The sequence below is a fragment of the Astatotilapia calliptera genome, chromosome 17 (assembly GCF_900246225.1).
Source record: "Astatotilapia calliptera chromosome 17, fAstCal1.2, whole genome shotgun sequence".
NCBI lineage: Eukaryota > Metazoa > Chordata > Actinopteri > Cichliformes > Cichlidae > Astatotilapia > Astatotilapia calliptera.
In genome coordinates, this window is record NC_039318.1 from 22,364,789 (window position 1) to 22,377,686 (window position 12,898).

The 12,898-nt window shown below is 42.9% G+C and overlaps 1 protein-coding gene across 1 annotated transcript; it reads left to right on the forward strand.

Moving 5' to 3' along the window:
- Positions 1 to 2: 2 nt before the first annotated feature.
- th2 (tyrosine hydroxylase 2) lies at positions 3 to 6,245 on the forward strand. The gene is made up of 12 exons (XM_026146368.1): positions 3 to 1,312; positions 2,190 to 2,364; positions 2,498 to 2,586; positions 2,671 to 2,738; positions 3,223 to 3,273; positions 3,368 to 3,513; positions 3,958 to 4,093; positions 4,178 to 4,247; positions 4,327 to 4,383; positions 4,548 to 4,643; positions 4,728 to 4,861; positions 5,981 to 6,245. Exons 1-12 carry the CDS (start codon positions 1,034 to 1,036, stop codon positions 6,144 to 6,146), a joined length of 1,467 nt encoding a protein of 488 aa, XP_026002153.1. The 5' UTR covers positions 3 to 1,033; the 3' UTR covers positions 6,147 to 6,245.
- The last annotated feature ends 6,653 nt before the right edge of the window (positions 6,246 to 12,898 follow it).

Below are 12,898 nucleotides of genomic sequence, written 5' to 3' on the forward strand. Positions count from 1 at the left end.
GACAGTTTTTAATAAATATCTCTGTACTCTGACTGTACTTCCTGTGTCTACTGTCAGCTAATATTCCTCTAGTGAGGGGAAAAAACGAATGCCCACTTGGGGTTGGCTTCATAGACTCCAGCTCCAGCAAAGAGTAATTTTGTCCTCTTTGGATAGTTTTACTTTCTGTATTCAGAAGTCTTGATGGGGTGCATTTTTTATTACTCATTCCTTTCTAGCTGGGGTCACTCATTGCGCCTTTTAAAGTGTTATTAATGGTATCATCATTCTAAAAATTAAGTCTTCATGCTCCAGTTTTGCTAATATTGTCACTTAGCACCAGAGCAGGCTCAAAGTATAATGGGGGCCTTAAATGTTGAGACGTGCTGTGCTCCCCAAACCATTTAAAAAATTCTGTTTAACACTAATTAGCAGCTATCTGTGCCCGTGAGTCGCATCTGTACAGTTCATCGGTTTAGCTCTTAGCGCTTCACCTTTCTTCCAAATATGGTCGCTTCTGGCTGTCACTTCTCCATCTTTTATATACAGTCTTTGGTCTGTCCATATTAACAGACTGCAAAGCATTCTGGGTGCTGCAGGATATTATTTTTTTGGAGGGGAACAGCTGGTACCAACACAAACATCCCCCTCTGTTGTACACCACCAGTTTAGTGAATAAAAAAGGGTAATTTACTTATAAATCCACCTTTTAGGTCAGCTGGAGCATTATTAAGGCTGATTAGTGTGCTCTTTTCCTCAATGAGGTGAGGTTATGTTCACCTCACTGATGTCTTCTTTACCTGCAGTCTAGATGTAATCTTGAATCTGTTCCTGTAGCTGCCCCAAAACACAGGGTGAATAAGAAGCGAACATAATAATCTTCATAGCATAATTTTCTATTTATATCCAAGACTGTGTAACGTTTACGTAACCTTTAATGGTTTTGTCTGAGTGCACCTGAAGCGTCTCCTCCTGATATTTGTGCCCCATAAATAGAAAAAACGCCGTGACGCATAGCAGGCCTCCAAGCAGCTCATCTCCATACAGCCTCTAGATGAGAGGAGGCTATTTAAACCTGTCCGAGCTCTCAGCTCCAACAGAGATGAAGACGGACGGTGTGGTGCAGACCTTCAGCGGGAGGAAGCAGAGCCTGATCGAGGACGCGCGCCGGGAGCGCGGAAGTGCCGGCGGCCCGGCAGGCTCCCCGGGGCCCTCCAGGTACGGAGACGGCTTCGTGTTTGAGGAGAAGGACGGCAGGGTGACCCTGAACGTCCTGTTCGCCCTCAGCAGCGAGAAAAACGCGGGCTTCTTCAAAACAGGGAAAATATTTGAGGTGAGCCTGAGACTGAGGTGTGGAAGCACTTCATTAAATGCATAGACTCGTGTGACGATTTTATAAATTAAATGTAAACTTGAAAAAAGCATAAATTTCAATGTCAAGCATGTCTCAAACACTCTTGAATCGTGCGACAGAGGCATTTTTCAGTAAATGAAGCCAGATATCACCATTAAATTTCCTCATTTCTTTTAAGGACTGACGAGTTTGTGACGTGTAATAATGCATTAAATTTATAAATATGCATTAATTTGCACATTTACAGAACATTTTTTTTGCTTTGTTGACACTTGTCCTTTGATAACCTTATAAATTAAAAAAAAAAAAAAAAAACTACAGAGAGCCAGAAGCAAAGCACATTTTTCCACATTTCATGGTGTGCAGAATCCCTTACAATAAAACTTTCAGAAAATCCAGAATTACTGCAAAGTTTAAAGCTGGTGTTACTGAAGAGGGGACTTCTGGATAAAAGGATTTCAATTATCAGGCATTATTGCTGCTGTAGGAAAAAGTCCGATTTTTATTAGAGATATCACCAAAACTAATTACTAATTAATTTCATTTATGCAGTTAAATTGTACTGCTGTCTTTTTTTAACCAAGACACTCTTAAATTATATTTTTAATGTCAAGAATCTTGTTTTTTCTCCTGGGTAATGGAAAACAAACAAACAAAACAACGAATTTGTGTTTGGTAAGATTTATTTGGTGTGGGTGGTTTGTCTTGAGCAGCCTGTGAAGCTCATGGAATGAGTGACAAATAAAAAGATTTTGTTATGTTTATGGGGTAAAGCTAAAGACCAGCAGAACTGAAAGAAAAACCTGAAGGAAAAGCAGGAAAATTACATCTTTGTACTTTTTAAAATCTCTTGCAGACATTTGAAGCCAAGCTTCTCCACATCGAGAGCCGAATGGGGAGGAAGTGTAAGAACAGCACGACGGACCTGGAGTTCTTCATGAAGTGTGAAGTTCACAGCTCAGACCTGGACGTGTTCGTCAACTCACTGAAGAGAGTGGCTGACGACGTTCGCTGCATGCCAGAAGAAAAGGGCAAGTGTCTGATCATTGATTCACCCCAATGCTTTTATCATGTTAGCACAGGACCCATTAACCACTGCATGCGATATCAGCCAATCAGACGGATGGCAGGAGCACTAATTAGTTTGTTTGCGCTCGACCACAGTGCCCTGGTTTCCCCGACAGATAAAAGACCTCGACAGATGCAACATGTTGATCACCAAATTTGATCCTGACATGGACCACGACCATCCAGTGAGTGATTACGCATCTGCTCCTAAATGAAAGACAAAAATAATGGCAAAATAGAGCGTAATGATCATTATTCATTTATTGCAGGGATACAATGACCCTGAATACAGAAAGAGACGGGCCGTCATCTCTGAGCTGGCCTTCAGATACAAACAGTGAGTCCCTCTACGCTGATGACGTCTGAAAAAGTCACGTTTGGTATTACCGGGTTAAAAAGTTTAATCTAAAAGAGGTGAAAAGTTTGAATTGTGCAGCTGAAATGATGCATAGGCTGGTGGAATTGTTAGCTGTTGCAGCACAAAGAAAGAAGTGATCAGAAAAACACCACATCAGATGCTGCAACCCGCAGGTGAAGCTGTGAATAAAAGCTGGATGTTTTTAACTCTATGCCGCCCCCTACTGAGCACCTGGACTGTCTCCACTTGTAATGTCTTATCTATACTGTGCAGATTATTGCTTTGACTTCAGGATATTTCATTTGAAATTTTAATGCCATAGTTTCCTTATTTTTATATATATCTTACCTTTATATCTTTCTGGGTTAACTGGTGACGTGAATGCAGTCAGATCCAGTTTAAAAATAGTTTATTGAACATATTATTGAACATGTGGGGACTGATGTTTATGAATATCCTGCAGGGGGGACCCGCTACCTGTGGTGGAGTACACAGCAGAGGAGATATCTACATGGTGAGGCAGCCCAGCCTGCACAGTCATGGCTGTAGATGCACTGTGGAGGGGGCGATTACATCACAGTGATGCTCTGGTATGGTTGTGTTTAAAGGAGGCAGGTCTACCAGCAGCTGAGGAGCATTTACCCGAGTTTGGCCTGCAAACAGTTCCTAGACGGCCTGCAGCAGCTGGAGAAAGAGTGCGGCTACGGAGAGGACCGTATCCCTCAGCTACGAGAGGTGTCGGCCTTCTTGAAAGGTGACACACTTAAAAATTAAAATCTGAACAGAATTTAACTCAGACGAGTTTTAAAAGTCTCTAAAAGACGAAATTACACGTATAAAGAAGAGAAGTAGTGTTTAAGATATCACTCTTTTAAAATGCATTATAAAAGTTCTTCACTTCTTCAAACAGCTTTTTATTTTCTTGGCTATTTTCTCTCATTAGTTAGGTTTCATTTAGACAGATAAGCAGATGAAACGTGATTCTTCGCATGTTTTTTTGTGTCACAGGTACTGATGCATCTTTTAATGCATTACAAGTGGGGAGTCTGGGACGACAGTGCTGTGCCTTAATGCTGTTTTTGTGTTAATTAAAGCTCCTTGTTGTGACAACAAGGACTGAAATGAAGTAAAGACGCAGAAAGAGAAGATACCAAAACGGACAGTTTATTTTCTGTTCTTTTTTTCTGGTTAAATTCAGAGAGAACTGGTTTCCAGCTGCGCCCAGTAGCCGGCCTGCTGTCAGCCCGAGACTTCCTCGCCAGTTTGGCCTTCAGGGTGTTTCAGTGCACGCAGTACATCAGACACTCCTCTGCGCCCATGCACTCCCCTGAGCCGTGAGTTTTTAGTAAGACCTGAACTGTTTCTTTATGCTCTTGGCTGATTTTACTTTGATAATAAAGATCACACCGCTCCCACAGAGACTGCTGCCACGAGCTGCTCGGCCATATCCCCATGCTGGCAGATAAGGAGTTTGCCCAGTTTTCACAGGTGACTGAACTGTGAGCTTGTTTTTATTCTTTGTGTGACCTTAAATGAAGTATGAATTAATAAACTTGGATGTTTTCAGGAGATTGGACTTGCCTCACTCGGGGTTTCTGATGAGGACATTGAGAAACTGTCAACGGTACGATTCTCAGCCTCAAAAATAGAACATGTAAATGCAATGAGTGATTTTTAACACATTCATGCAGACCTACAGCTTCACTCTTTGCAGTTTAATGGCCTTCAGTGCCATCTAGTGGTAAACACCTTTCATCAACCCTCTTTTTTTTTTTTTTTGCACTGCAGTTATACTGGTTCACTGTGGAGTTTGGCCTCTGCAAGCAGAACGGGGCAGTAAAGGCTTACGGCGCTGGACTTCTGTCCTCCTACGGAGAGCTTGTTGTGAGTTTCCTCACACACAGATGTCCTCTGTTTCTGCATTTACCTGCTGTGCTGTCTGACACTGCTGGTGACCTGTGTCTCCAGTACGCCCTGTCCAACGAGCCCGAGTACAAGCCGTTTGCCCCGGAGGAGACTGCGGTCCAGCCGTACCAGGACCAAACCTACCAGCCGGTTTACTTTGTGTCTGAGAGCTTCGAGGATGCAAAGATGAAACTGAGGTACAAGAAAAATATATATAAGCACATAGAAACCCTCATCAAATGTTCATGGAGGTCCCTACTTTTTAATAGTGTATTATATATCCTATATATATTATATATTGTTGTCTTCTTTTTGGCACTTGTGATGGACATAGAAAAGATGGACATAGCTACTGTGACATCACCCTTCATTAATGCAGGTTATGAAGTCTCAACTAGAACTAACAACATTTGAATGAGAAGTTGGAGTTAGAGCTGCCGACTATCTGCCTCCACTAGTTGAACTCACAAAGTGGACCTCTCTACTGTGTCTCTGCTTCTCTAGGGAGCGTTTTTAGGGGAAATATCTGACTAATAATATGTCCTGCTGTGAGGTATAGACCATCCATATGTTTGTGCTTCAGTTTGAGTGAAATTCCAGTATTTCATTTGTTTGTCACTTGCACTGATTAGCAGATATTTGTGCCTGTGAGTGGCACCTGTACAGTTTAGCTCACTCTTGTCCAAATATGCTCCCTTCCGGCTCTAAAAAAAACCAAGCCAATGTGTCACACAGACATAGAAACTGATCTGCAACCATCTGGCAACCACCATCATGCCAGTCACACAGGGCCACAGACCAGTTACTGACCCTCTGACAACCACCAGTTGGGAGTGTGGCCCACAAAAAGGCCAGCCACTATACTGAGATTTAAGTAAACACTGCGGTCAAAAATGCAGAGCACAAGCAGTTTTATTGGTTATGTAAATATGCAGGAAATGCAAATAGATAAAGATGAAAAACTACAGGCAACCATGGCAACCTGCTAGCAATCAAAGCAATTACTAGGAGGTTTTTGGTGCAGCACCAAGTTCATCCAGTGAGTGCCAGCCATTACCACTGCTAACAACACTACAGTATACGTTTCCATAGCAACCTGTGGTTGTATCACATCTAGTATGGCAGACAATTCTACCAGTGGGCATGACATTGAGTGAAAAACCAATCAGACAGTCTTCAGTACTACAGTTGATCTCAGTAGAATCGCTGTTTATTATACCCAGTAGAAAATCTCCAAAGTGATTTCCAGACATGTCTGGTCAGTTAAACGTTGTTCTCTTTCTAATATTTGTCTTCAATTTGTTTTATGTGCACAGGAAATACTCTGCAAACATCAAGCGCCCCTTCACAGTCCGCTATGACCCCTTCACCTGCAGCGTGGAGGTCCTGGATCAACCCAGTAAAATCCAAAACGCCCTGAGCCAGATGAGGGAGGACCTCAAGACCCTGCACAGCGCCCTGGAGAAGCTCAGCTCGTCTTAAGACCGGGGGAGACATTTTTATAAGATTTCTCCTCCTTATGTAGTGAGATTTGTAAGGCTCCACTGGGCCATTTAACTGTGTGTATAAAGTAGACCATGTAAAAAGACAATAAATGTTTATTTTCATGAAAAACTCTTTGTTGTTTTACATTTCAATCTGAAAAAAATGCGCCACAGAGGTGGTTCAATGTTTGTCAGCAGGACTAATCAAAGGCAAAGGCTGAACCACTACAATACAGGGCTCCCAGACCATTTTCTGGCTTTTAATTCCAAACCGACTATTTCCATTTGGAAAATTCTTGGAAGTCATTTATCTTCACGTGTTATTAAGCAAAGGGAAGGAGCTAATTATGAATGATTTAAGTATCGTGTTCCCTCTTCTGGTCAAGGCCAGAGCCAGCACTGAGGCCCAACACGTCAGCAGGGCCAGGTCGCCGGGACCTCACAGCCGACCACAGCACGGTCCGCAGGGCTGCGCTGCTGACAGACGCTCTTCTCTCTTTATTTCTCTTTGGAGAATTTGGCCTTCGGGGTTTTTGATAGACGTCCAGCGTTTTGATCTCCACACCGGCGACAATGCATATCAAAGCCGTGCACGTCAAAGCTTCCCCTTGAGAAGACAAATCATCTCCATCTGCAGGATTCATAAAGCATCACCAGCATCAAGACGGTGGCTGGCAAAAGCCTTGCGCCAGCCACCTTGTGTTGGGAAGCTTTCCCTTCCCATAATTCCACTGTGCAGTAAATCAAGCCTCCCTGGGAAAAGCTTGTGTGTGCAGAGGAGAAAAAATTGTGTGCAAAAAGAGAGGGCTAGGGAGGGGGGGGGGGAGAGTAATCTGCTGCTTTTGAAAGTGTGCAGCAACGCACACACTAGCACTCTCCAACCAAATGTTTCACACTTTATAATTTCTTGTAACCCGGCGACCAGCAGAAGGGATCCAATGAGATTCTTGCGCTTACTCGCCACAAATCCCAAATGCTGTGTCATCCCTGTATCATCTAACCATGAGTGTTTCCTTTATTGATGTCAGGGCCATCTCATCCCGACGCTGGCTCGGTTGCTTCTGAAATCAGGGTCAGGAGGTTCACTGCGTCCTCAGTAAGATAGTCTGTGAGGCACATTAAAAGTCCATCCCAGTCCTCATGGGTCCGTTTTGCACTAATGCACCTCACTGGACCTCAAGGTAAATATGTGTACCTTTTTTCTCCCTAAAAAGGTACACAGGTCATGAACCACCCTTTATTTTGCCAGGAAAATTGGGAAATAGCTGCAGGGATTTATTGAAATCTGTGCTAACATGCAAGTAGTACAGTATACGAGGCACAAAATAGTCTTTTGTTTTGGGGTTTTTTCTTTTTTTACAATCACATGACCACCTTTATTCTTCAACACAGCCTGAACTGAAGGCAACCTTCTTTGAATTTCTTTAAGTAGTCTTCAGGAATAGTTATCCTGTGTCTTGAAGGGCATTTAAAGCTCTTCTTTGGATGCTGTATGCCTTTAGATGATCCCACACTGCTTCAGTAATGTTGAGGATGTGTGTTTTTCTATCCAGAGATGCTTTTACTGCATTGGCAGTGTTTGGGATCATTGCTGTCAATCAGAAACGTTCCAGATGGTATTGCATGTTGGATTAAAAATAAAAAAATTCATAGTTTTCCGTGACAAGATCTCCAACACCGCTGGCTGAAATGGAAACCACCTCCGCCATGTTTTACAGATGACAGATGACAATTTGAACCAACAATTTTCACATTTAAATTCATTCAATTTAATTCTATTTTATTTATACAGTGCCAAATCACAACAACAGTCTCCCCAAGGCTCTTCATCACTCCATCAGGCCAGTTCTTGTGTAAGTTTGTATACCTCGTTCTTTTCAGCCACCCTACTCTGATGAGGCATCAGGGAACAGCAGATGGATCAGATGAATGTATAATGTATATGTCTCACAAAATCCCACATCTCTCTGATCTTTTTTCCTTTTTCTTGAGGATATACCTTTCAGATACTGTTCTTCTTCTTCTTCTATACAGACATGGATAGGTTAACTGGTGATTCTAAACATGGATCCAGGAGCTCATGTCATAGTGGACAGTATTAGTAAAACACATATCTATACAAACTTGTTTGGTCTATGATGTGTACTCAAGTAGTAAAATGACATTCACTGATCAGTTATAATCTATGTGTCTCACAAAATCCCACATCTGGACGTGCCCCCAGCACTGCCCCAGCCACAAGGTGTTGTAAGAGTATTTCATGAATTAAATACTCTTAAGAATCACTTGGGAAAGCCTTATAGATAAATAGATAGATAAAAGGAATAGTTAAATATTTTAAGAGACATTTTATCTGAGTCACTATACTATACCTGTGCGTGAGGAGCTGAAGTCAGGTGAGGGAAGGCAAAGCAAAACAACACACCTCTGAAGCTGATTAGCGGTTCCTTTTTTGTTCACTTCAGTTAGTTAATATGTTAAACACAGACAAACATCTGCCAGCCATCATTAGGTGAAGCCCTGGAAGCATCTGCAACATCTGGAATTCAAACAAAGTCAACTTTAGAGAAGTGTGGTTTTTACAGCAGCTTCACTGACGCTGAAGTTAAACAGAGAGAACAAGAGACAGAACGGAAGTAAGGAAATAAGACATTCATCGGTGATTGGCTGGACTTACCTGGAAGACCAGGACTCCAGCTTATGGTAAATTTATGATGGAGAAGGAAAGTTCAGTGTGATCTCAGGCAGTCAGTTGAATTTGTCTTTCCAGCTCCAGAGCAGCAATATGCAACTACTGCATGGTATTAACTTTTTGTCCTGTGTTAAAATATCTAACTAAGCAGAATTAAAAAGCACATTTACAACCTGGCACAGCAGCTCCAGAGGCTGCTGGCACCGATTCTCAAAGCCAAAGTCATATTATTTCAAATACAGCCCAGTTGGATCCAAATATATGGATTTTCAGAACAATTAAATTAATGAGTAAGAACAGATTTAATAAATTACTTACTCATTATTAGATGATGAACAGCCAGAGGCGTCCCAGTTTTTCTGTTTGGTTTATCCATCCATCCTTCCTTTCTCTTCCACTTATCCTTATTAGGGTCATGGGTGGGCTACCCCAGCTGCCATAGAGCGAGAGGCAGGGTTCATCCTGGACAGGTCACCAATGTGAAGCAGGGCTAACACAGACAGATGACAACCATTCATACCCACATAGTTAACTCCTCCCTGCAAATGATGCTACCAAGCTAAGGGTCTAGCCGATGCCAGTGGATGGGTAGGTGGTTTTAAGTATTCCTGGGCCTTTGACAGTCAACCATCTAACCTCCCAGTGCCATTTCTGTTTCCGTTGCCTTTATTCAGGCTTTGAAGAGACCACTCCCATCATGCCAGAAATGTTTCATCAACAGTTTTTTTTTTTTGTTTGATTTCAGATGATGAGATGTCATGGTTCAGTGAGTAAACTCAGAAGTGCAAAAGCACCCAGCTGAGTTTGCTTTTTCGTTCAAACGTGCTCATAAAACTTTAAATCGGGTGCAGGTACAATATAGACCTTATAAAAGGATAAACCGTTGACACACAGCTTCCATAAAGTGCATACTGGCTGCATCAACACTTCAGATGATCAGCCAACACCACCCTAAAGCAGTGATGGAACCCTTTTTCACTGACTCTTTCTCCTTACTCCATCAAAATCAGCATAATCGCTTCATTCTGGGAAAGCATCGCAAACAAACCAGGCCAACCACAAGATTAAATCAAACACCAGCCTCAAAGAGCTCTAATCTCTCTCTTTGTTTCCTGCCCTATCATGCTCCTCATTATTTTTATTTTGCTCTCTTTGTGTTGAGCCCCCGGCTTAAAGTTGGCAGGGCCGCAGAAGAATTATCTGGGGGCAGGAGATTAGAAAGAAGTTTGTGAAGATTTGAAGACGGCCTGATCTCGCTTTCATCGTTTCACAGTTTGTTATTAGTCCACACAGCACCGCCACCGCAAGAGATCAAGCTTCATTCAGGTTACATCAAAAGGTAACGCCGGGGTCATCTGAGTGACATCTGAGGACTGCTTTCAGCAAAGAGAAGTCCACACAGCTCATGAACAAGATTAAGCCTCCCTGCTGTTCTGTCAGGCAGCCATCAGATGGCCACCTTGAGTCACAGGATTTGTAAACCCGCTCAGGATTGAGACTCGTGTTTGTGATTGCAGCAGGCGGAATGTGCACACATGAAAGGGCATCTTAAACCACTAGTTTATCCTTCTTTACAGGACTGCTCTCGGTCTGTTACTGACTTACATATGTGACATGAGTAAAGGAAGTCAGTTCCTTTCAAAAAGAAGCCAGCACTGAATTGGAAAGAAAGGCTTCAAACTTAATTAAAAAAAAAAATCCACTAAATCGTATGCACTGTCTCACTAAATGGCCTTGAAGCAATTTTAAAACATCTGGGACCCTTATTTTAGGCTGTAAATGTAGACGCCTGAGCATTGCTACCCCCCGTTTGGTCCAAGACGACTGTGACAACTTTTTCTCATGCTCCGGGTGCCTGAAATGAGAGGGAGGCATTTGTGACGATGAAGATGGAAGTGAAAGCGTACGAGTGGGGAGGGGAAGAGTCCAGGCAGGGTTCAGTGATTTGTGACAGAAAGACAAGGTTCACAAGATAGTAGTGACACCTGCTATGATGTGCCTTTTGGAGACGGTGGTACTGATAAAAAGACAAGAGGCCAAGCTTTAGATGTTAAGATCTTCATTGGGAGTGATCAGAATGGACAGAGTTAGTAGATCAGAGGGAACCGTTTGCAGACAAAGTAAAAGGGGCAAGGCTGATATGTGCATAGGAGGGATGGTGGATATGCTGGACAAAGGATGCTGAAGATGCAAGGGAGGAGGAAAGGAGGAAGGCAACAGAGAAGATTTAGTGAAGGAGGACACGCAGAGGGTTGGTGTGACAGAGGATCCAGGGGATAGAGTGAGATGGAAGCAGATGATCTGTTGCTGCCATGACCACAAAAGGGAGAAGCTGAAGAAAGAAGCAGAAGTCTCTTTATTTACTTCATATTTTGCAGTATTTATGTGTATTACTGGGTCATATTGGCCATGACATCAAAAGAGTCGCGTTTTCCTGAATAACAACAGTTAAATGAATAAAAAATTTAAGTACAAATACATTTTTCAAAGATCTGAAAATATATCCATCTTATTAATAATGAGGTAAACATGATTGTGTATTGAAAGTGAACGTCTCAGAGAAGCTGATTTGTGGGTTGGAGTTCAAAATAATGTGACCTGATAAGTTTGCAGCAGTTTCAGAAACACCCCTGAAAACCATCACTGGTGCACACAGTTCTCCCCTGCATCTACAAATATAAACACGAATAAAATCCAGAAACGATACTGCCCAGACTGTTTCAGAGGCCGTTAGTGAACAGGATATAGATAATGAAGGATATGTGCGGGTATCACAGGGCTTGCTTACTTTGTGAGATGATGCCAAACCGCTTTGTGCACGTACTCTGACAGCACGGCTCTGGACTGAGAGAGTCCGGGTGCCAAACTGGCCTGTCTCCAGTCCAAACTTGTCCTCCATTAAAGATATTTGGCACGTTATGATACAAACATATAACAAAAGGAGGCCCGAACTGCTGAGCAGCTGAATTTGTTAAAGTAAGACGTGATGCAACACAGTGGGAAGGTGACACTACTCGGCTTCGATCTTTTTATACGTTGGCTTTGCAGAATATTCAGTTTAACGCAGGCTTTAAATGATTTTCATTCATTTTGTTTTTATTTGCATTTCACACAGCCGCTCCACTTTTTTTTGGAATCGGTCTTGTATACGCAGCTGCTCCAACACCGCTTGCACCTAAAGCACGGCAAAACCCAGAGAGCTGCGACCACATTGGACTTGTTCAAACAAAAAAAGTGGACCGGGAGAGCAGTAGCATGTTATGCTTTGTGGATGGTGGTCAGCGCCTCCTGTCCAAGAAATATAGGAGGCTGATGGACTGGTTTGAAAGAGTGGTGCTCGCTCCTGCTCTGTCACACCGGCGTCGGCGTCCAATATAACCCAGTGTTTAAGCTGACGTTTACGTTGAAATAAAGCTCGTGCATTGAGGTGGAAGCTGAAGTGATCACCTGCCACCCCGAATGATTCACGATCAGTTTAATTACACCAGCACCCGCTGCAGTTGAGCGGCCGTACAACCGCTTTGAAAACTCGCAGGCATTCCTGTGATGGTACAATGAGTCTTTGTTCTACTGCGGGCAGCTGCCAAGTCATCCCGAGTCTTCATCAAGGTCAGGTGAGGCACATCTGCTCCTCTTCCTAAATCCTCACGCAACTGCTCAGTTTGAAGCTGAAGATAACCTGAAATGACCTCAGACTTGAGAGCCTCCCTGAGCTTTTCCCGTGCTTACACTTTTCGTGATATGATTCAAGGTCCGCCGTGGATAGTAAGAAAATTCAGAAGCCAAGAGGGAGAGAAAACACCTGTACGAGGACAACGTTGACTGGTGAAGTGTAGAGTTGGCACTCGGACACGTTCCTTTGAACTACGGCTCTCTTGGCAGGACATAACAGACAACTGATGTAAGTCATTCCTCTGAGAAATGAAAAACAAGTTCTCGGCATAAACCAGACAATCCTGCTGTTTATCTGTAGCTGACCTGAAGGGGTGGTCAGAAATGAGAAGAACAAAGCTCGAGCATGCAGCCAATTCCCATCAAATTCCACACAAACTGCACGA

Excerpts from the sequence above, each read along its gene's own strand:
- th2 (XM_026146368.1), top strand. The coding sequence starts at position 1,034 with ATGAGAGGAGGCTATTTAAACCTGTCCGAGCTCTCAGCTCCAACAGAG. Across the intron at positions 4,248-4,326 it reads AGTTTGCCCAGTTTTCACAG|GAGATTGGACTTGCCTCACT; the intron begins GTGACTGAACTG and ends GGATGTTTTCAG. Across the intron at positions 4,862-5,980 it reads GATGCAAAGATGAAACTGAG|GAAATACTCTGCAAACATCA; the intron begins GTACAAGAAAAA and ends TTATGTGCACAG.